The sequence below is a fragment of the Prionailurus bengalensis genome, chromosome E4 (assembly GCF_016509475.1).
Source record: "Prionailurus bengalensis isolate Pbe53 chromosome E4, Fcat_Pben_1.1_paternal_pri, whole genome shotgun sequence".
In the NCBI taxonomy this organism is placed as follows: domain Eukaryota; kingdom Metazoa; phylum Chordata; class Mammalia; order Carnivora; family Felidae; genus Prionailurus; species Prionailurus bengalensis.
The window spans coordinates 53,138,465-53,162,016 of record NC_057360.1 but is presented as its reverse complement, the minus strand read 5'-3'; the positions used below and the strand labels follow the sequence as shown (position 1 = coordinate 53,162,016).

At 39.2% G+C, this 23,552-nt stretch overlaps 1 protein-coding gene across 1 annotated transcript in view; it reads left to right on the top strand.

Moving 5' to 3' along the window:
- USH2A (usherin) overlaps window positions 1-23,552 on the top strand; it is a 736,138-nt gene that overhangs the window by 622,434 nt on the left and 90,152 nt on the right. The window contains exons 59-61 of the mRNA XM_043568966.1: window positions 404-562; window positions 2,014-2,176; window positions 15,895-16,249. Of these exons, the coding sequence (XP_043424901.1) occupies window positions 404-562; window positions 2,014-2,176; window positions 15,895-16,249 (677 nt within the window). The remainder of the gene's footprint in view (window positions 1-403; window positions 563-2,013; window positions 2,177-15,894; window positions 16,250-23,552) is intronic.

Below are 23,552 nucleotides of genomic sequence, written 5' to 3'. Positions count from 1 at the left end.
TGTGTCAGACTGGATGCATACACAATGCCTACAGAAAAATTATTGTCACAAGCAAAACTGGTGGGGTTTTTTATGTACTTTAAGAGTAAGTAAGCCTAGCAAAAATATATGACACCATTTCTAATTCCCTTGTATTTTTTAAGAAGTGGAACGTGCTTTTGTTTTTATTTGCCTGTGGAGTATCCCTTTGAATAGAACTATTATATATACTTCATTTGTTTTTGAAAATGGGTGATACACGTTGTTTTACTTCTGGAATATACATTCATGCAACTGTTCATTGCTACATTCAGTAATACTTCATTTAAACTATTTTAAAGATAACATTGCTTTTAAAAGACAAATATTTGTTGGCCATTTTGTATAGCATACCTTTGTGTTTTCTCTTTCTCTCTCTTTAAAGGAATCCTTATCCCCCAAATGCCTGTGGAGTACAATGTCTTACTCAATGCTGGAAGTGTGGCACCTCTGACCACCTCTGTTGGTTATCATCAATCCATCCTTCTGGAAAATTTGGCTCCATTCACACAATATGAGATAAGGATACAAGCGTGTCAAAATGGTGAAAGTCTTTCAGACACTTGTCCTGGGCTTTTATAAAAAAAGCATTTTGTGAAAAAAAATTCATTAAAAAGGAATAGATTCTTAATTCAAATACAAAGACTAACATATCATTTCTTATTTGTACTGGACTGTTTACCCAGAAAAATCAGAGCCTGCCATTGAGTGAAGCATTATGCATTTCTGCACATTAAATCATGAATATTTAAATATATTAAAATGGTGGTTTTGCAAAGTCTTGTTTTATAAGGCCCTTTAAAAGAAAAACACCTAGATCACATAAGGAATCATTGGTAATATAAAACGAAATAAATATTGTGAAATTTTCAAAAAAAGGTACTCAGTTTGGTTTAAGTTTTATTTGGGGATGAGGGGAGGCATTATTTATAAGTTGAGTTACGCTCAAATGAATCTTACGTATTTTATGGTGCTTCCCTGAACCTTATCTCATATACGCAGCTTGTCACCCTGAGTTCTATGGCATAGGCTAGTGGTCTATGAAATCATCATCTATCTGAGTGGTCTTGAGGAAGAGCCTCCCTCAGTCCCTTCATCCATCCAAATGTTACATCATATATTGATAAGAGAAGAAAAGATGTAACTCGTATTGGTGTATAAAACATGTTGCTTCACCTTAAAGAGATGTCCCGATCTTATACTCAGCATGTGGTGGCAACCCCGTCTTACATGTGCTTAGGAACTTCTATTTCCAAATGAGTATCAGTTCCCATGGAGTTGGTTAGAATGAGGGGTCTGCGATTTTACTCTGCCTCATCTCCAAACTTGAGTCCATTTGCCCACTTCTCTCTACAAACCAGACCAAAGCATTTTGTTTTAAAGGATGCTGCTTTCTCTGATCCAGTCTTCAGCTAATCAACATAGGACTATTTTAAACCAGTGTTTTCTTTATTTGAATGCAAAATCAACTTCTGCATCTCTATGTCTCTAAAACTATGCTGTGGAGATACAATATTCTTCAAATTGATTGTTTGATTCCTGTGTGTTGGGAGATGGTAATTATTTCGAAGTGTTGGCAAAAATAAGATATTCTTAAGAATAGACAAGATGTGCAGGTCACGCACACACTTATGGTATTCAACTATATTATCACTTTCTGGCTAGAATGACTGTAATAAACTAGAGAAACCACAGTTCAGACAAGCATAAGTATTCTTGCCTATGCCTCTATAAACTTGTGGTTACTTAATGGATTTTCCAGAAATGATTCCTTATTTAAATATACATAAAATATATATAATATAGTATATATACATATAAGTATATTCAAATTATGTAGAGATGTATAGTACTAGTCTAAAATATGTGTACAAGTGTATATGTAAAAGTCCAGCTAACATGAGTTCTGTGATCTCCTTACCCTTCTACATGCATATGTAACTCTTTTCGCCGGTTGACAAATCACTAAAGGACTCGTTTTTTTTTTTTTTAAAGGAAGTTGTGGAGTTAGCAGTGGGACATTTGTCAAGACATCTGAAGCAGCCCCAATGGACCTAAATTCCCCAGTTCTTCAGGCATTGGGGCCAGCTTGCATAGAAGTTAAATGGATGCCACCTAAAAAGCCAAATGGAGTCATCATCAACTACTTTCTTCACAGGTAACATTGACTGTTACTATTATTTTAAATTATTGAAAAATGTGTACTATTCCAGGGCTGTAACACCAAATACATTTTCTGTTTCTATAAGGGAATGGGTGGGAATTCATGTTTTTGGAGCACGTGCTAGGATCTAGAATTGATACTGGAAGCTTGTACACATTATCCAAGGGGAAAAGCCACAGCTACCACGTGATATTTTTGTTTTGAGCCCTGCTTGAAGGATGAGACCTCTTAGTCCACATCAGCTTTACCTCTGATGAACTTATAGAGCGGTCCTCTAGAGGCCCACTGACCAAGAGAACACAGTCATCCCAGAGGAGGAACCATGTCTGCAATAAGAATTCTAATATTTTGCATCGTCTGTTATGTGGAGCTTGAGAAAAAAAATTAAGTTTATTTATTTATTTTGAGAGTGAGAGAGAAAGTGAGAGAGAGCAAGAGTGCAGGAGTTAGGGACAGGAAGAGAAAGAAGGCAAGAGAGAATCCCTAGTAGGCTCCATGCTGTCAACACAGAGCCCAATGTGGGCCTCAAACCTACCAACCGTGGGATCATGACCAAGAATCAGATGCTTAACTGACTGAGCCACCCAGGCACCCCTGGAAAAACTTTTTATCCTCAAAACAGGGTCCTTTTTGTGTGCAGAAAGAACGGCTCAGCTCTGCAGATACCCTTCTGTTGGAATGAGTTTCCGTTCAACTGGCTAGATGATACTGGGATGTAGTAGATGCTAATGTAGCTTCTTTTCACCACGATGAGCAGGATTTTTAAATGTATCCACCTAAAATGAAGAAAAGAAGGAAAGAGGGAGGGGAGGGTAAGAGAAGAGACAGAGTAAGGAAGGAGAGACAAGGAGACCATAGGCATTCTGGGTTGAAGTGTATTGTGCTCCCTGGTCCAGTCTTCATCCAATCAACACAGACATAGTTTTAAATTAAAGTTTTCTTTAAATAAGGAACGAATAATGAGGAGAAGAAGGAGAGGGAGAGGGGGAGAAGGGAGAATGGGAAGGAAAGAAAGAAAGAATGGGGTGGGGGAGAGAATGAAAGAGCAACCCTGAAGGAGGAAGAAAGAGAGGAGAAAAGGCAAAAGTAAAACAGAAACAGAGTCAAGGAGACAAAGAACCTGTCAACTGAGGGTTTGCTGTCTGACTTAGCCCCTTCAGGCAGCTATAACAAAAATGGTATCAACTGGGGGGGGGGGGGCTTATAAACAACAAACACGCATTTCTCACGGTTCTGGAAGCTGAGAAAATACAAAATCAAGGCGCTGACAGATGTCATGCTTGGTGAGGGCCCACTTGCTAGTTCATACACAGCTGTCATTTCACTGTGTCCTCACCATGGTGGAAGCAACTAGGCAGCTCTGTGAGTCTCTTTTATGAGGGCACCCACCCTACCATGAGTTTCCACTCTCATGTCCCAATCACTTCCCAAATGCCTCATCTTACACCACCACCTCGGGAGTTTGGAATTTGACACATGAATTAGGGGTGGAGGAGACGTCCACAACTTAACCGTCTAAGACAAAAAGGACACCATGTAAGGCAGGGACCAGCAGACATAAAGGATCTGCAGACTGAAAACCCCTTCCAAAAGCAATGTATTTACATCAGGCAAACAGAGAAAAACACCTTCTTTCCCAGACCCTCAGCCCTCCTCTAACATCGTTTGTTAGCATCTCATGTCTTCCCCTGTTTGGTCCTGTGCTCTGAATTACATTGTGAAACTTTGCTTAGGATCCTCTTGCAATGTTAGGTGTTGAAACCCTTTGATACAGGTCAATCTTCAGTCATGAGTGAGGGTTTGTAGGAAAATTATGAAGAGAAAGTATTATTGGTTATGTAAATGACACTGCCCAAGACAAACAAGCCAAATTTCTTCTCAGCAAACATTAATTTGAAGAATAATATTTCTGATTCAAATACACATGAACACGTAAAAATGGCTAATGCGAATTTACATTTTACGCTAAGCACATTAGTGCAGGCTCTAAAATACCCATCCTCTTGGAATAGTTTTCTTTCATCTACTTAATGCTAATTGTATGAGAAAAGCACATCAAATTCCTATTCTGAATAAAGGGAAATAAAGTATCTGTTATAGACCAGGACGTGGCTTCACTCTGTTGGTTTTGTAAATAAAGCTCATGATTACAGTGACTATTCCATGGCAGCCTTAGAGAGGGAAAACAGGAAATATAATGCAGAAAGCCCGCTTCAATGAAAAATACTGTAAATTGAATTTGACAGCATTTGATGGCATTTGATTATTCTAGTCACAGCCAAACAATGATATAAAGAGTAATATGAAACAGAATGTGTTACTGCCTAGCGGACTCAAAAGCAATAAACCTTCCTCCAATGTGACACAATCACTTCACAATCATAATTGTAGCCTGTTTGATACCTCTGAGTACAGCAGAAGGGCACTGACTGACATAGATACATTTTGTTTTTTATTTAAAGTGAAATGAAAATGGCGCACTGGGGCTCCAGATACAATCGTTATATTCACCTACATAGGCATGAATCACTTGGCGGTTATTTCAGCTGAAGTTTAAATGTGCTTAGACAACAACAATATCAAATTTTTCTTAGATAGCTGCAAAAAAAAAAATCAGAAATTTGTAAGGACAGGAATAGAATGTAGACACATAGCTCTTTTTCATTCTGGGACTACATAGAGCCCCTTATATAGTTATAGCCACAAGCCTGCAGTATTTCTGGGGAGGTTATGGCATGTAATTTCTGCTTCATCATTTGCCTCCTCTTTCTTCTATCGCCACCAAAGGAAATACATTTAACTCAAACCAAAGACAGGGTTTGGCCTATGCAGATATTTTCATTAAATTGCAGGAAGCCAACTTGCCAATCCCATTTTGAAAATACTTGTCACTCTGCTCTCTCCAACTCCCTAAAGCACGTCCCCTCAGTAATTTCCTTCTATTGTTTGGAGACTGCCTCTAGATATCATCCTATTAAAAAGTGTCTGTGCTCATAAAGGGATGTTGATGACTGGACAAAACAAAACAAAATAACCTAGGAAGGATATGATTATTAATGCAATTGCTTCTGTTCAGTTTACCTGTTACTTTTTTTATTTTATTTAGGCTACTTTGTTGACGAATGTGAGCTACAAAAGGGATTCCCACAGTAGGGACAACATTAATGTTAGTGTTTTTGCAAACTGTTTACTGATAGAGTATAGACAAGGCCATCTTGGGCAGTTGCTTTCTCCTCATGGTACATTTGGATTGTATAATAAAGATTTTTCAGTATTCCCCCTTTATCTTATAACTTTGTAAATGGCAAAATCCAGCTACAAAACCCGACTTCCATCTACAAAATCCACCAAATACTTTTTTTCTTAGGACTCTACAAAACACTTAATAAAATGACCTCCCACCAGGCGCTTCCATTTTAATAGAGACAAAATTGCATCAGGTTTATTCTCATAAACCGTCTCTTTAAAGAAGTACAAAGGTTGATCGATGTGCAATAAGAAAAATATATATACAGTATCTTGGACTGTAAAAGTCAAAATGGATAATGAGCACCCCTTCTGAGTATTTAAATAGTAAGGTTTTGAAGGATAAAACCTAAGGTAGTTTGGATGGATGGATAATATTGAAGAATATTCCAAGCAGGGAACCATAAGTAATAATTTTCTAGAATGGATAATTAAACTGATTGAGTAAACTAAGAAAAGAGTGTATTGACTTAAAAGTGAAGGAACTTTAATGCAGTCAATTCATTTTGTGTGGAAAGATAGATATGGAGATGGAAATAGATGATAGATAAATAGAGAGATAGATGATAGATACATACATACATACATACATACATATGTTCATATCTACTGTGAGATCTGAGCCCTGTTATGAAGAACTTTTACTATTATAGGAGATATAAATTTAACTAAGCAAACAAACAGAAAAAGAGAAATATAATGTGAAAAATATAAATATTTACCAGAAAGTTTATAAGAGAGAAAGATTCTTTTTGTCTGGAATATTTAGGAAAGACTTCATTCATTCATGGATGAAGTTGATGTCATTGGGACTTGGCCTTACAAAATAAAAATTTATGGGGTGCCTTGGTGGTTCAGTCAATTAAGCATCCAACTCTTGGTTTCAACTCGGGTCATGATCTCTCAATTCATGAGTTCAAGCCCTGCATCAGGCTCTGTGCTGACAGAGCGGAACCTGCTTGAGAACCTGTCTCCCTCTCTTTCTGCCTCTCCCCAGCTCATACTCCCTTTGTCTCAAAAATAAATAAATAAACACTTTAAAAAATAAAAATTTAGTGGGGATTATTAGAAATAGTTTGGTTGGAAAAAGTTTTAACCAGACAGAATATTACAAAGATTATTTATGTTTTCTTTATTACTTACTCAAGGCATATAAAATTTCTATCAATAAAAGTAAATACTATTAATTTTACTATACCAAATATTTCTGCTTTCTTTTTTATAGTTTCCCTTACATAAAAGGAATCATATTGTTTATGCTGTTCTGCAATTTTCTTTAGGGCATTTGTCTGCTCACACACACACACACTCATACACACACACCTCATTTCTCTTAATGACTCAACTATATTTTAACCAGTCTTCCACTGATGGCAAAATAGGTGATTTCCAAGTTTTCATTACAGCAGCAATTTTCAAAAAACACCTGTACAATAAGCATGTGAAGGATTATTCTTAGTACTAGAAGTGCAGGGTCAAATTTTGTACATTTAAAATTTTTAGAGTTTGCTAAATTGTCTCTAAAAATGGTATATAAGGTTTTTAACTCTGAAAACTGCTGTCAATAGTGGGTCTGACCAATTTTTCAAATCTTTGCCAGTTCAGTATTTTAAATGGCATGTTATTGTTTTAATTAAAATTTTGGTCATTATAAGTGAAGTTATTCATTTATTTTAAATATTTACCTGCTATTTGTATGTATGTGTATTATATATTATGCACCCTTAGATTATTGTCTTTTTTTGTTTCTCATTAATTTGTCTATGCTCTTTATATAGTAAGGAAATTCTCCCTTTAATGATCATATTAAAATAACACACCAATTATTTCTTCCAGCAACTTTATGGGTTCTACTCATTATGTCTAAGTGTAGACTTGATTTTGTTTTAAAGAATGAGACAAGAAATTTATGCATTTATTTTTAAAAAAAAAACTAGTTTGTCAACATTGTTTTATACCTCACTGACTTGAAATGCCACCTGTACAAAATTCCCTGCTATCATCTGGTCCATTTCAGAACTTTGTATTCTGTTTCATTTATAGTAGAGAGGATTTTAACAAGCAGAGCCTGATGGCAAAGATGTCTCTTGTGAATAATATTAATAGAATGAACAAAATTCCCAGTGCTGAAAGCATAGTGTTCAAGTAATGATCAGGCTTGGCTGGAGCCTTTGTTATTTGTAGGGTAAATTTTGACAGTTTGATGGTAGATTTTAGAAGACTTGGAATACCAGGCTAAGGAATTTAGATTTTTTATTTGGAGGTAATGTAAGCCATTGTAAGTTTGTGGTAAAAGAAACAATCTGATAAAGTGGACAGAGCGTGACATTGGTCGACAGAAAGAAGATACGGCTTCCAGGCTCTGGGTCCACCACTTACTGGTTATGTGACCTTGGGTATGTCACTATAATCCCCTAGTTTCATTTTTATGTAAAGTTAGGTTAATAAACATAGAGAATAACACCCTAGAATTTTGTAAGAATTAAATGAAATAATGTATGTGAACATACTATGTTAAACATCAAGCATGATAAAAGTGGGAAGTCATCCTAGATGTACAATAAAGATGTACCATGCTGAGGGCGCCTGGGTGGCTCAGTGGGTTAAGCATCCAACTCCAGCTCGGGTCATGATCTCATGGTCTTTGGGTTGGAGCCCCACATCAGGCTCTGTGCTGACAGCTCAGACCCTGGAGGCTGCTTCAGATTCTGTTTCCCTCTTTCTGCTTCTCCCTTGCTCCCACTCTCCCACTCCCACTCCCCAAAAATAAATAAACATTAAAAAAAATTTTAAATAAAAAGAAGATGTACCATGCTTTAGGAAGATGAATCTGGCAGTTACAGATATTTAAGGACAAGGAAGAAGATTCCTGATAATAAATGAAGCAGATTGCACAACAGTGTGTCTAGTATGAGTCTGTTTTTCCTTAAATACATAGAATTTTTTTTTACATATATGTGTATAAAAAATGTCTAGAATGCTTAATACAAACAAAAAAAAGTTAACTATGCTTATCTCCCAGCGATAGGTTAAGCACAATCCTTTCAAATACAGATCTTCCTGGACTTACGAAGGGATTACATCCCAATAAACCCATTGTAAGTTGAAAATACTATCAGTTGAAAATTCATTTAATACCGAACGTACCAAGCATCATGGTTTAGCCTCGCCTATTTTAGATGTGCTCAGAACACTTACATTAGCCTATAGTTGGGCAAAATCAGCTAACACAAAGCCTGCGGTATATAATAAAGTGTTGAACATCTCATGTAATTTATCGAACACTGTATTGAAAATGTAAAACAGAATGGCCGTATGGGTACAACAGGATTGTAAGTATGCAGTTGTTTACTCTGTGATGGTGTGGCTGACCGCGAGCTGCCACTCGCTGCCGCACCCCCAATTCTGAAAGACCATCCTCCAGCATACTGCTAGCCCGGGAAGAGATCGAAATTCAGAATTTGAAGTACAACTTCGACAGAATGCTTATCACTTTCACATCATCATAAAGTTGAAAAATTGTAAGTTGAGCCATCATAAGTTGGGAACTGCCTGCACTTGCGTTGTTGTTGTTGTTTGGTGTTTGGTTTTGGGGGTTTTTTGCTCATCCATAGTTTCTAATTACTTTTCACAATGAATGTATAATATGGTGTGATAAAGACAAAATAGGAAATTCAGTTAGTCCAGATGCAAATCTAGCACCACCCTGTCTATGATTTTCCTATCTCTCTCTCTCTCTCTCTGTGAACATCATCATCACTCTCTATTGCAGTCAAGTTCTGCTTGGGAAAGAGAAACCACTACAGGCTTTTTTATTATTTTCATTTAGAGACACAGCACACAAGTAAGAGAGGGGACAGAGAGAGAGAGACAGAGACAGAGACAGAGAGAATCTTAAGAGGCTCCATGCTCAGTGCAAAGCCCAATGAGGGGCTCAATCTCACGACCCTGGCATCATGACCTGAGCCAAAATCAGGAGTCCAGTGCTCAACTGACTGAGCCACCCAGGCACCCTTAACCTCGACAGTCATTTTAACTGAAAGAATTTAACATAAACAATTGTTAACTAGTTATAAATTTGTTAACCGGGTAGTTGAAAGGTTAAAAAGTGAACTCTAAGATATCATGCAGGTGGCTACAACAAGGAAACAGCAACTACCCTCGGGATTGAGGGAACCAAGCGAGGCAGCTAAAATTCTTAAAACTCAGAAGTTAGAGAGGGACACCCCGATGCTGGGATCCAGACAGCTGAGGAGGCTGCTTCCAGCTGATGCAAGTGTCTGGGGAGGAAGCATGAGATGAAACTGTTTTTCCAAGTGTTATTAAAAGTTCATACACAAACTTCTTGTAGGGAGGAAGGATTTGTTACTTTCAGGGTGAAAAATCCTTGCTAAAGTGATGCTTACCTAATCAGCATGCAAACAGGAAGCAAAGAGGAAGGAGCCAGTTCCTTTTTCCTTTCAGCTTTCTGATCTTCCTCTGGCGCCCCCTGTTGGCCTAGCCCAACAGAATCAGCCGGCAAAGCAGAAATGCCATCGAATAGTCCTGGCTCCACTCTCAAAAAGCCAAATATAGAAGGATAGGGTTGTTGCTCAGAGACAACTTAATAACAGGCACATTTTTTCTAGTTGGCAGGTTTCACAGAATTTTGGTCTCTTCTTGTCAACCAGTCATCCAGTCATTGCTCAAAAATAATATTTATTGTTTAATATAGTGTGCCATGCTTCCCTAGGTGCTGAGAATATATAGATAAGTAAGAGAGATTCTTTGCCTTCAAGGAGCTTGTAGTATGGTATAAAAGGTAGAAAAAAAGAAATTATATTACAGAATAGTGTGACAAGTGAATCAATAAAGAAAAGACTTAACACATAGGAGGATGCGATAATTCTACTTGAGAGAGAAGCAAAGGAAAGACTTCCTAGAGAAAGTACTCTGGTGGAGCTTTAAAAGATGAATTGGAGGGGCACCTGGGTGGCTCAGTTGGTAAGCATCTGACTTCGGCTCAGGTCATGATCTCGCAGTTTGTGAGTTTGAGCCCCGTGTTGGGGGAGCCTGCTTCAGATTCTCTGTCTCCCTCTCTGTCCCTCCCCCACTCATGCCTCTGTGTGTGTCTCTCTCTCAAAAGTAAATAAACATTAAAAAAAATTTTTTTAAAGATGAAGTGAAGTTAGCCTATAGAAGGGGGAGGAAGAAAAGAGTATGGAGCAGGGCACTGAAGAACAGGATTAGCATATCAAAGCCACAGAAGCCTGAACAATCATGGAATATAAAAGAACTATAGGCAAGCATTTGATTATGAGTGGAATATAAAATAGAATTGAAATCTGGAACATGAAGGGGCACCTGGGTGGCTCAGTCAGTTAAGTGTCCAACTCTTGATTTAGGCTCAAGTCATGGGATCAAGCCCCATGTTGGGTTATGCACTGTCAGCCCAGAGCCTGCTTGGGATTCTCTCTCTCCCTTTCTCTTTGCCCCTCCCCCATGCGCTCTCTCTCTCTCTCCCTCTCTCTCTCTCAAAATAAATAAGTAAACGTTTAGAAAAAAAGGAAGTCTGGAACATTAAGCTGCAGCGGTAAGCACGGGCCAATTGCACGGCAAATCATTAATGTTTTAAATGGGATTAAGTCTTAACATTTGTGGATGATCTTTGATGTCTCCTCCCCCGCACCAGAGTATCCACTCACTCCACAATGCTGGTTGATTCAACATCCACATGGCATTTTATAAATCACCTGTGTTTCCATTTCCTGTATAAGGTTATTAACTCTAGCTTACAAAGTGAAATGGAAACTAGAGAGCACAGGTGAGTTTTTCCCAAGGTCATCTAATCAGGTGGTTGTAGGCCTGGACCTACGATCTATCTTCTCTGACTACAGGTATTTGGGGTTTTATATTTATTTATTATTTTTATTTTAATGTTTATTTATTTTTGAGAGACAGAAACATAGTGTGAGTGGAAGAGGAAGGAGACAATACAGAGAGAGAGGGAGACAATCCAAAGCAGACTCCAGGCTCTGAGCTGTCAGCACAGAGCCCAACACGGGGCTCAAACCCAGGAACCATGAAATCATGACCTGAGTCAAAGTCGGAGGCTCAACCAATGTAGCCACCTAGGTGCCCCTGGGGTTTTTTATTTAAATCAACATTCTTGTTATTCTTCATGAGATGAGGGTGGCAGTTTCATAATACTAAATTGCTGTGAGAAATAAACTGAGTTATAGGGTTTTGCTTTAGTTGTTTTTAAAGACAAGTCCTGAGAATTGTTGGCAGAGAATGAGGGTTAGGATGTTTCTCTTTAAAGGTGATATACTACATTAAGAAAATATAAGTATGAATCTCCTTTAAAATATTGGTTCCTGGGGTGCCTGGGTGGCTCAGTTGTTGGAGTGTCCCAGGCTTGATTTCAGCTCAGGTCATGATTTGAGAGTTCAAGCCCCACACCAGGCTCTGTGCTGACAGCTCAGAGCCTGGAGCCTGCTTCAGATTCTGTGTCTCCCTCTCTCTTTGCCCCTCCCCAACTTGCATTCTGTGTCTCTCTCTCCTAAAAATAAATAAACATTAAAAAAAAATTTTTTTTAATATGGTGCCTAGGGTGCTGGTGGCTCAGTTGGTTGAGCGTCCAGCTCCTGATTTCAGCTCAGGTCATGATCTCACAGTTTCTGAGATCAAACCCTTCATGGGACTCTGTACTGACAGCTTAGAGCCTGCTTGGGATTCTCTCTCTCTCTCTCTCTCTCTCTCTCTCTCTCTCCCCCTACCCCTCCCCTGCTCGTATGCATGCTCTTTCTCTGTCTCTGTCTCTCAAAATAAATATATTCTTTAAAATAAAATATGTAGTTCCTAGTTTTAATAGTTATTTTGGTTTTCTTCTTAGTGTTAAACAACATTAAATTAACTGTAGTTGGACAAGAGCATAATTGAAGTATCTCCCAAATGAATTTAAGCATAGAATAACCGTTTGGCTATTTGGGAAGACTGAAAATGTTATTTCCCTAAACACAGACTGTTTAGGAGGAAACACTTCCAGTTAGTTGAAGCCTAAATCCTACATGAATTAGGAATAATTGTGATCTACGTAACCTCTTCTGTTCCAAGTGTATTCAGACATAAAGATATTCTATTTTTTACCACCACAGATGGAGCATTTACCCCAACACAGTATTAATTGATTGAGTATTCAATAGTGGCAAGAAATACTTCATCAGGCTGCACCCTGTAACTGCTTTGGTGGATAAACTTGAAGCTAACATAATTTTTAACCTCTTAGAGATGTTTAAAAGTCACGCTTTCAGGCAATGTTTTAAAAGAATGTCACAGCCATGGCTACACCTCAATGCAGGGATTCATGAGAATTTAATAAAAATTAACTGAATCGTCATAGAAAGGATGAAGCCAGACAAAACAGAAAATCTTACTTCCCGGTAGAAGTTTATGTTTGTTTGCTGTATTATGTTCCTTGCAAACACCTTTTAAAAACTCACTGAGGGGAGTCCTTGGCTGTGAGCCCTGTGGTCCTCATTAGAATGGATCCCTCCCAATGACACACCTGGTGCCTAGTATCTGCAGCAAGTACAAAGGCCAAACCCTGCAAACCTACACTGAGTGCAGAATCTGGCCCACGCATGGTGGCGAGGAATAATGAGGTGGGTTGCCGACCATAATTGCAGGTCACTGAGTGGCATCTCGGAAGCCTCTGTAGCCTCCAGCGGGAGGCTTGTCATTGCTCGTGCTTAGGTCATTGTGATTGATCCACTTGAGGATCCTCAAATTCCCAAAGCCGAGTATTTTAAATACCCTGCCTTTTTGTGAGAGGTACTGTCATTTACTTTGTCTTAATAACCCTTTCCGTGTTGATGGCTAATCTGATATGGCAGCATGTGAGTATCCTGGCATCTGAAGAGGATGTTCATTAAATACTCCTAACGGCCTGGAAAATACTGCTCTATCCATCAGTCTCTCTGTACTACACAGTAGAAGCTAAGTAGGAGAGGTTCATCTCTTTGGTACATTCTTCCCCAACCTAGTAAGTAAAAGAGTTAATAGAGATGAGGCGAAAATGCAGACAACCATGGAATTATGTGTGTTGTGGCCATTCATTCAAAAAAAAGTATTGAATTTACTGAGCTAGATGCTGGGCACACAGAAATAGACCGAGTGGTCCATGATTCCTCAGGAACTTCCCCTTCCGATTAGGTCTGAGTCGTGATTTTACTTATTTTTTATTTATTTATTTATTTATTTATTTATTTTTGCATCATGGTTTTACATTCAGATGAGCAAATAACTGTTCCAAATGAAATATCAGATATTTGGGTCCATACTAACTGACAATTCCATTTCTCCTACTCAGATGTTTAATGCTCTATGTATTGAGTACCGAAATAGTTTGCCTTCGTTTTCACAGCAGTAATATCTACTGATGGGACTAAACAATCCCTTTCTCAGGCAGTTGAAAGAACTTTTTGAGCATACTCTGCATTTTACTAGGTCTTGGAGAAGACATCTAATAGGAATTAGACTTTTTCCCTTTAAAGATCTCTAGAGCAAATTGATATTACATAATTTATCATGTTATTTTCATTAATTTGCATTTAGCTCAATCTTCTCCACTCAGTTATGAGTTCCTCTAGGGCCCTAAGTTCCTTCAGGAAAGGAATGTGTACAATTTTTGTACCTTTGCCCCTGGTACAAGGCATGGTGTATATTAAGTGCTCAGTAAAGGTTTGTTGATCGCTACAAGAAAGATTGGTCCTTACTTCGAAGGGTTATGGCTTAATTAAAGAAGAGAAAATTCAAATGAAGATAAAATACATGAGATATAGGAAATGAATTTTAAATATGTTTTAGGAGCACCTGGGTGGCTTAGTCAGTTGAGCATCTGACTGTTGATTTCAGCTCGGGTCATGTTCTCACGGTTGATGGGTTCGAGCCCCGTGTCAGGCTCTGTGCTGACAGTGCAGGACCTGGCTGAGACTGTGTCTCTCCCTCTCTCTCTGCCTTTCCCCTGCTTGCTTGGGTGTGCTCTCTCTCCCTCTTCCTAAATAAATAAATTAGTTAATTAAAATTTTAAAAAAATATATGTGTGTTAAATATCCTGGAAGCAGGTGCAAAATCACATTGTACCAGGTGGAAGAGAATAAGAACCATGGCTTCGCCTCATCAGTCTCATCCTTCAGTGTGCTAGCCTGGGCTTTTTTGCATGAAGATCTTGCGGTTCCACGAGCGGCAAGGGGGTCAACCTCAGCGTGCAAACACTTTCCAGGTCTCCGCATGCATCATATTTGCTGCTGTCCTATTGACCAACGAGAGTCCCATGGCCATGTTTAGAGTGAGCTTGAGAGCACATTAGCAATAGACATGGGGATACAGGGAGACAAATCAGGATACTTAGTGCAATCCGTCTACCACAGAAGGGTCAGAATTCCCAATAATATCAACTTTTAATAATTGTATATGGTGTAATTTCCAGTTGTGCAAAAAATTAAATTGGGCCATATACCTGCATGTACACATGCATACACTTGCACACATGTATATAAACATATAGACAGAGATCCAAAAATAATTTTTACATGTGTTAATAGTGCTTACATGTACGCTTCTGATTTTTTAAAGTTTTTAAATAATGTATGTGTTTCTGCGTATTCCATGTGCAATTTTTTTAAGGAAACATTTCTAATGTAATATGACAAGACATAATTATGGGCGGTGTTACACTGTTTAAATGTTTTTATTTCTTCTGTATTTTACATGTTTTCTATGAAATATATGCATTCGTTATGATTAGCCAAATATATATAAAACCTACATTTATTTATTTTTTTTTTAATTTTTTTTTCAACATTTATTTATTTTTGGGACAGAGAGAGACAGAGCATGAATGGGGGAGGGGCAGAGAGAGAGGGAGACACAGAATCGGAAGCAGGCTCCAGGCTCCGAGCCATCAGCCCAGAGCCTGACGCGGGGCTCGAACTCACGGACCACGAGATCATGACCTGGCTGAAGTCGGATGCTTAACCGACTGCGCCACCCAGGCGCCCCAAAACCTACATTTAAAAAATGATATCGAGCCAGTCCTCTTGCATATTCTTTCATCTGGTCTTCATTAGGACACCAGAAAGGGACAGTTGAGCTGATAAATTTTTCTGAAATGCAATTTCTTTTATTTTTTTAATTTTTTTAATGTTTATTTATTTTTGAGACAGAGAGAGACAGAGCATGAACGGGGGAGGCGCAGAGAGAGAGGGAGACACAGAATCTGAAGCAGGCTCCAGGCTCTGAGCTGTCAGCGCAAAGCCTGATGTGGGGCCCGAACTCACGAGCTGTGAGATCATGACCTGAGCTGAAGTCTGATGCTTAACCGACTGGGCCATCTGGGCGCCCCTGAAATGCAGTTTCTTAGTCTATGTGCAAACGTCTTTTGAAATGTGCAGCTGTTCCTGATTGCCTTTCTGGCTTCCTTTCAGACGTCTTGCCGGCATCGAAGCAGAGTCCCTTTTGTTTGTCTGGTCAGAAGGAGCCCTTGAATTCACTGATGCTTCAGATACTCTGATGCCTTTCACATTCTATGAATATCGGGTCAGAGCCCACAACTCCAAGGGCTCAGTGGAGAGTCTGTGGTCATCGGCACGGACTCTGGAAGCCCCACCTCAAGATCTGCCAGCACCTTGGGCACAAGCCACCAGTGCTCATTCAGTTCTGCTGAACTGGACAGAGCCACGATCCCCCAATGGCATTATCTCCCAGTACCATGTGATCTACCAAGAGAGACCAGATGATTCTACATTTAACATCTCTACTGTGCATGCTTTCACCGTGATGGTAAGAACTTAGAAAAAAAGAATAACAGATACTTAGATTATCTGATTAATATGTTGAAATTTATTTTTTTTTATCCAGCTTATTGTTTTTCTTCAGTTAGAGCTTAAATACATTAAAATCTTTCACATGTGAAAAAGAGCAATGTAGTCATAAGGAGGGATAAGATACTGAACTGAGTCTAAGGGATATTGGAGACCAGTTTGCAGGCCACAGTTAATTTGTTATTACCTCAAGCAAGTAAATGAATCTTTCTCTGTGTGATTTCCAAATCCATGAAATGGGGATACTAAATGTGTCTCTGTATAGCTCATGGGGATGAGGCACCGATGAAATTAGACAGATATAGGATAGATACAGATAAAGGATACAGATATAAATACAGATATAGATACAGATATAGAAAAATATGGATATAGATACAGATACAGATAGAAAAAGATACGGATACAGATTCAGATACAGATATAGATACATGTGGTATTACTGTCTCCTTGAGAAAAAAGAAAGTTAAATTTCTAGATCTATCTATCTGGATAATATAGCTATAGATATCACATGCACTATAACTCAGTGGTGATTTTTCTGGGTTGATCACCTCTGGCCCATAGCACAGTTTAATTGAGTTCACCCAGTATCTTCTGAGATCTTTCTTTAAATCTGACATAGCTTAATGTTCTATGGGAGAAAGAAATGGAAACAGGATGGTTCTTTTATCAGGGAGCATTCTCGTTTATAATTACTGCAGAGATGAGAATTGAACATAAGAAAAATCTGAGAGAAGTAGTGGATTATAGCCTGTAATATCCACGACACCGGGATTCAGATCCCAAACTCCACCATCTCCTAGCCATAAACCACAATATAAGAGAGAATATTATATACAAAAGTGTTAGTCAAGAAATGCTCCGAAAGGCCAGCAGGAAACCCTCATACTGAAGAGGCTTCATGGAGAAGATGAAACTTGTGGTCTTAGTAGTTAAATACAAACAGTTTTCAAAATGTGCCAAGACCTTGGTAAATATGAAAACCTCTCTTAAAAAGTGAAGAGACAGCCTAAAGTATTATTTTCAAAGAGCAGACCATGTTTCTATACTGCTAATTGAGGCGGCCCAATATACATGAAGATTATCTTATAGAAGTATAACATCCATCAAAATGTCTACATAATAATGAGCAAACATATTTTAATGAAACTCCAGAAGAATAGTTGTAAATGAATAGTTTATAGTACAGTATTTTCTCTCTGTCCTTATGTTCACTTTTCTCACTTGACCAAAAAATAAGCAGTCTGCGAATTAAAGAGACAATATTAAAGAAATCCTTATTTTATTTAGAATTCAGAATTGGTACTTTATTTTTTATGTGACATTTAATTTTCTTTGTAGATAAGGGTCTTTCATATGACATCTTTCTACAGTCTTCCTTATAAGCATTAAAAGCAGTGTTCTTAAGGGCAGAAGACCTTTTTTACTTGCTATTTGATCTATGGAGAAATCTCTTCCTTCTCACCATATCATTGGAATTAGTGTCCTGAACTTCCACCCTGAAAGTTAACTACTGAAAAATAAAGTAAAAATACTGAAAAACTCTTGACAGGAGCTTTCTGAATGAGGCACCTTAATTTAAATGTGTTTTTATTGTAAGTACCAATATTGCAATAATTAAACCTCTGATTTTGAAGCATGGCTTTCAGAGGCCTGAGCCTAAACATTTAATGTCCCCAAACAACTCTATTGGAATTCTCTTATGGAGTACCCTCTACATCATTCCTTCATAGCCAATTTCATTTCACAACACCAGATTTAAAGTATACAATGAACTCTGTCTTGTATTTAATCTGTCAGGTTCTGTCTTTATCACACCAAAAAGTTCCTGAAAAAGAGGAAGGCCTATGACCCAAGCTTTAAGCATCACACGGCCCTTTGTTCCTGGGGCCCAGAAACACAGCTTCTGCCTGGCAGCCGAGGACTGCTGCACCCTGCCATTTTCCAGAAAGCAATCCTCGCACAGGGCTAAGAGAGCAGCCAGAATAATCTGGAAACAGGAATGTTTCTGCACCCTATTTTCTAGTGTATGTGTCTGTGTGCATGTTCGAAAGTACCCCCCCCACACACACACACCCGAATCTGGGTATCTGGCCCTGAGAATCCCAAGAAAAGATTTCATTAGGGTCATTAGGAAAGGCTCCATTTGAGCTTGTTAAGCAATCCAAGACATCTTCCATAGAGCAATCGGGCCAGTGTTCAGACATTCTGGTCAGTCGGCCAAATTTTCAGGGCAGGAGGCCACTATGACTGTTTTGGGGCTGACATCTTTGAAAGAAATCATCAGAAAAATAAACTATTGTCTTTGAGTTTCATACACTTGAAACACTTGAGGTTTGTTTGTTTGTTTGTTTGAATTAATTCTAACTCCTCACCGCCAGAGAATGTTCCTTTTATCCTGCCCAAATCCCTCCTCCTGTCACTGAAGTCCTCCCTTTCCAGTTCAGAAGAGCATGACTTCTCTATACCAGTTCAATGAACCTTCAGGGTCAAGAACAGATTATTGATAATTCAATCCAATTTGGCAAATAGTCATTGAGCACTATATTCGGTATGCCAATACTCAATACTGCGGTCAATTGCATTGTTGAAAGCTACCATGAGACTAGGCCCTTGGGCAGAACAGAGACTGAAAGGGAAGATGAGTAATCAAGACTGAGGCACAGATGATTACCGCTGGGCGTTTCGGATTTCTAAGTTTCTTTGCTTTCAGGTTTCTGCTGCTCATGTTTTAATGATTCCCCTTTAAATCTCTCTGAGTGTCTTCCTGCCTCTAGTTACTATTTCTCTAATTCCTATACTAGCTAAACATCTTTACTGCCTTCTTTCATGTCTGTGCCCACTTTGGAAATTTTTCAAGTTTTTGTTTCATTGACGACTTCGGCTAAAATTCTCCAGAGCAAATGAACTGCATTTTCAGTTGGTGAGGCACAGAATCCATTTCCACAATTGAAGGATTACAATTGAATCCACAGACTTGCAAGAGGTATCACTAAATAGTCTCATTTAGTCTCTTGTTTACTGAGATCCTATCTCTGCATGAGGGGCCACCAATAAATTGCCCAGAGTGTAGCGCCATTATGGCTTGTCCCGAGGTCCCCCCAGAGTTGTTTATAGACAGGTGGACGTTGCTGGGAGAGCCACATAAAACAGGTGCAATGGATGCATGAGTCCTCTTGATGGTGGCAATGGATGGAGAAATGGCAATGGGAGCCCTCCGTGGGGGTGGAGAGCATATGTGCTGGCAGGGGCAGCGGCAGCAGCAGCAGCAGCAGAGGCAGCAGGAGAGGAGAAATGGAAAGAGCGTGGGTTTTAATGTATCACCAGCTTCTCTCCCAACCTCATGAAAAGTTTCATCTCCCTTTGGGCCCAAGTAGGTTCTTCTAAGGGGAAGAAAGAGATAGCTAGCTTCCTAGGGTCTCTTCAGACCAATACTCTCCACTAGTGACAGCAAGCTAGCTTTAAGTAGAAGTCCTTAAGCTCCGTTCCCAATTAGCTCTGTGATGAATTGTGCAGTGTCAGGAGAGAAACTGTATTTAGCCTCACTTGGCATGCAAGAGTTCCATGGTGGTATTTACAGGGAACACTCCTGGCGAGGTTGGCGATACTGCTGCCACCATTCGGATTTGTTTGCTTTTTCTCACTGGCACCTGCCATCGCACTGGCAGAAATAACTTGGGATTCAAAGGCAAAGGTGGTTTACCTGTTAGTCTGTGCTCTCAGTATATCCCTGCTTACCCCACAGGGTTATGAAACATCAAGCCCAGATCGTACATTTGCCCAGTACCCTGAAAGATAGATGGTACTCTGCACTGTGTGTAGAATCAAGCATACGGTGCTGAGGGGTGAGCAAATTATATGGGTCACTAAAAGTTGGCTTCCAATCTGGAAATAAAATCCAGAATTACAAACTCTACTTTCTAGATTTTAGTTGCCAAACTCACTTGCCCAATGTCAAGGAGGAGGTATTCAAAATTTTCTCATGTGGTTGTCTCAAATCTCCTTACCATTAAGTAGATATGTGGCAGGGTTGCGGGGGGGGGGGGGCAGAATTCTTCATAATTGCCATATTATGTGGAGTTTGTGAGTAAGTTGGTTAGTTTGCTTTTAATCCCATTTTTAATTTGGCTTCGTATAATGTAAAATATTGTTGCTCTTTACATATGATCTTAATTAATTGTAGCTCTTACAATGTGATGGTTCTTTTCTCCCCATCCGTTTATAACACAATAGAAATGCTCTAGGAGATCTAGGTATCTAGAAGGATTCCTCTAGTGATTATCTTTCCAAACTGAAGAAAAATTTGGTAACAAAAACAATTACTACACTTTTTATACCAGTTCTATACGCTGAGCTTTTCACATCTTATAAGGTAACTGTGTTACTCATTCTTTATATAAAATTACAGAATGCAATTGTGTAAATGTCACACAAAACATGGACACTTATTTGTGCAACCCATATGATGTATTTAGTTTGACATTAACTTTTTATTCACTAGCCTTGCATTATCTTTATCCCTTTTTTCTAATAATATGATACTAATCACAGATACATCTTGGATATCTGCTTTTTACTCAATATTATTGGAGATGCAACCCATATAAGTCTTCTTGAAATTTGTACAACTACTTCTTAGAGAGAGCTTTATTTTTCTGTAACCACTTTATTCCAACAAGCTTCATCCGGGACCCTCTTGCTCAGTCATCTCTAATTTCTAAGGCACGTGCTATGGTTTTCTAGTCACATTCAGTGACAAGGACCAGCCCAGTTCTGGTAATCAGGATTCATTTCAGGTGTTTAAAAAAAAAAATCTAGTCTAAAGCCTGACTTCAGAGATCCACAGTAGAAAAGAAAGGGCATGTTTATTTTGTTTATGTTCTTCCTTCTTCAGTTCCCTCTTCTCTTGTCGAAGTCCCCAGGACTGTGGGAGAAAAGAAAGAATTAGACCAAAAAAAAAGCATTAATCATGAATCTTGTTTTTATCCATCTACATTGCTTCCTGTGGGGTCATGCAGAGGTCCTGCGTGGGAAGTTACATGCTCCGTGTTCCCTGATGCAGGCAACATCTGGCTAGTTTCTATATTCCTATCCCTTCCTGCCTCAGAGATCCAGCCCCACAGCCTCTTTTCCTTCTGGGTCCCCCTCTCCTGAGCAGTCAGCTAATATTAGGTCCTTTCACATTGAAAAAACTCATTCCTTTCCTGGCATCCTCCAGGCCTGGGGAAAACTCATTCTACCAAATAAGGAAAGTACAGCTTGTCCAGCCCTATCTTCTCTACTCACCCTAGCATGCTGAGTGAGACCCAGCCAGCCTCACAACTTCAAAATTCTTTGAATAAGAATCAGGAAACAGCTCCCATGTTCCCCAAATCCTGGCATCACGTAAGAATCTCAGAAGATGCTTCTCCACACTAGTGGCTACATTAAAATACCCTGAGTCTCTTCAGCTCTGGAGCAGGGCTCATGAAAAGAGTAAATTGTCCGTCTCACCTTTCTTGCAGACACCCTCCTCCGTTCCTTCAAGTTGTTCTCTTGGATGTCCCTCATATGCCTTGAGGGGGGAGTATGGCGTCTCCTCATTCCTTCTTCCCAAGTAGTAAGGAAATAATGTGGGGAAGCTTGTCTACTAAATTCCCTTCTGTAACCTGCTTGTCATGAACTGGATCTCCCCTCTTAAAAGTTGTCTTATACAGATCTTCAGAGGAAGGTGGGCTTGAAGGTGTAAGGCTGATTCTTTGTTTCTAGAAGTCCTGCAGAGGTATATCTAGCTGTTCCAGTAAAGTTACTTATCACCTGTTTTTTTTTCTTTTCTAAGTTGTACTTACTATTTCCTAATACATCCTGTTACAAACTAAATTGATCCGTATCTTTCTTATCATTCAACCCAGATAAACTGAGTCCTTCTCCTTCCTTCCTTCCACAACCGATCTTCACTAAATCCTCCTGGTCCTACTTCTAAAGTATATCTTGAGTCCTGCTTGCAGGTTCTTCTCACATGTTGTTCTTCCTCAAATGATCATGTTCTTATACTTCAAATGGATCCATCCTCCTCCTGCTTGTCAAGTCTGAACTAAAATGTTACTTATCTCACAAGGCTTTTTCAAGGGCTAACTAAACTAATGCCTGTGCAAAGTACTTTAGAAACTGTAAATGGCAATGTAAACAGGATGTAAAACTTTAGAAGTCCTGCTATTTGGACTACAGAAGCCAGAAAAAATGGGCAAAAGTAGGAAAAGTTTTGGTTTGTATAGAGCAACTGTTTTACTTTAGTCATGAATGAAAAACCTTACATTTTATATACTTTAAGCATTCTTTACCTTGCAACAAAATTCAGGCCATGCAAATTTAAGTGTTTCTTGATAGCACAGTGTTAATTTCCAGGTAATGTCTCAAGTATTGGATTGGGCTATTTCCTTTCTAAGTCATCTGGAACAAGAACATGCTTTTTTGTGTCCCTAAGGTGTAGCACTGACTCATGTCCCTTCTACCGTAACATCTCAGCCTTGCCCCTCAAAGAGCCCTCCTCAGGTGATTTCCTCTCTAGGTGCAGTTCTGTTTACCTACCATGATGCTCAGTGGACCCTGCCCATCCCCCATCTGGGATCACATGAGCAAAACATGAAGTCTTTTGATAGCTCTCTCTCTCTCTCACACACACACACACACACACACATGCACACATGCACACACTTCCCAGGTTACACAGACCCTGCCAAACTGGCATCGTCCTAGTTTACCTGGGCCAAAGAGCAGACTATCGGTATATAAGGGGCAGTTGGTGAGGAGGCTATTTGCCCTTTCACTCCAGTGTGTTGTTATTTTTTGGTCTTTAAATGAATTGTAAAGACACCCAAGAATTCCACAGAACCTTGGTAAAAAACATATATGAAAGTAAAACGAACGTGTCCACACAGTAACAGGCCCAGGCCATAAATTCAGAATATATGCCATTTAGCAGAGACAGCAAGCTGTAAATGGCAGTGAAGGGCAGAAGTTAATTGAACTACCGTGCTCTTGTCACAAGTGGAAAGTAGCCACTACCCCGGACAAGATGGCTGCCCCTAAAGTACCCTATTACAGCCAAGAGATCATATCCTTAGCTCTGCAAGGGCTTATGGGTGAGGGGGAAATCATACACAGATGACCAATTTTTTTATGGTTCACAGCCGATCAAAGTGAAATTCAGCAGCTGTTCAGGACAAGTGACCACTGTAACGGCTGTAATATAACCTACTAAATAGAGAGGGAATTGCATT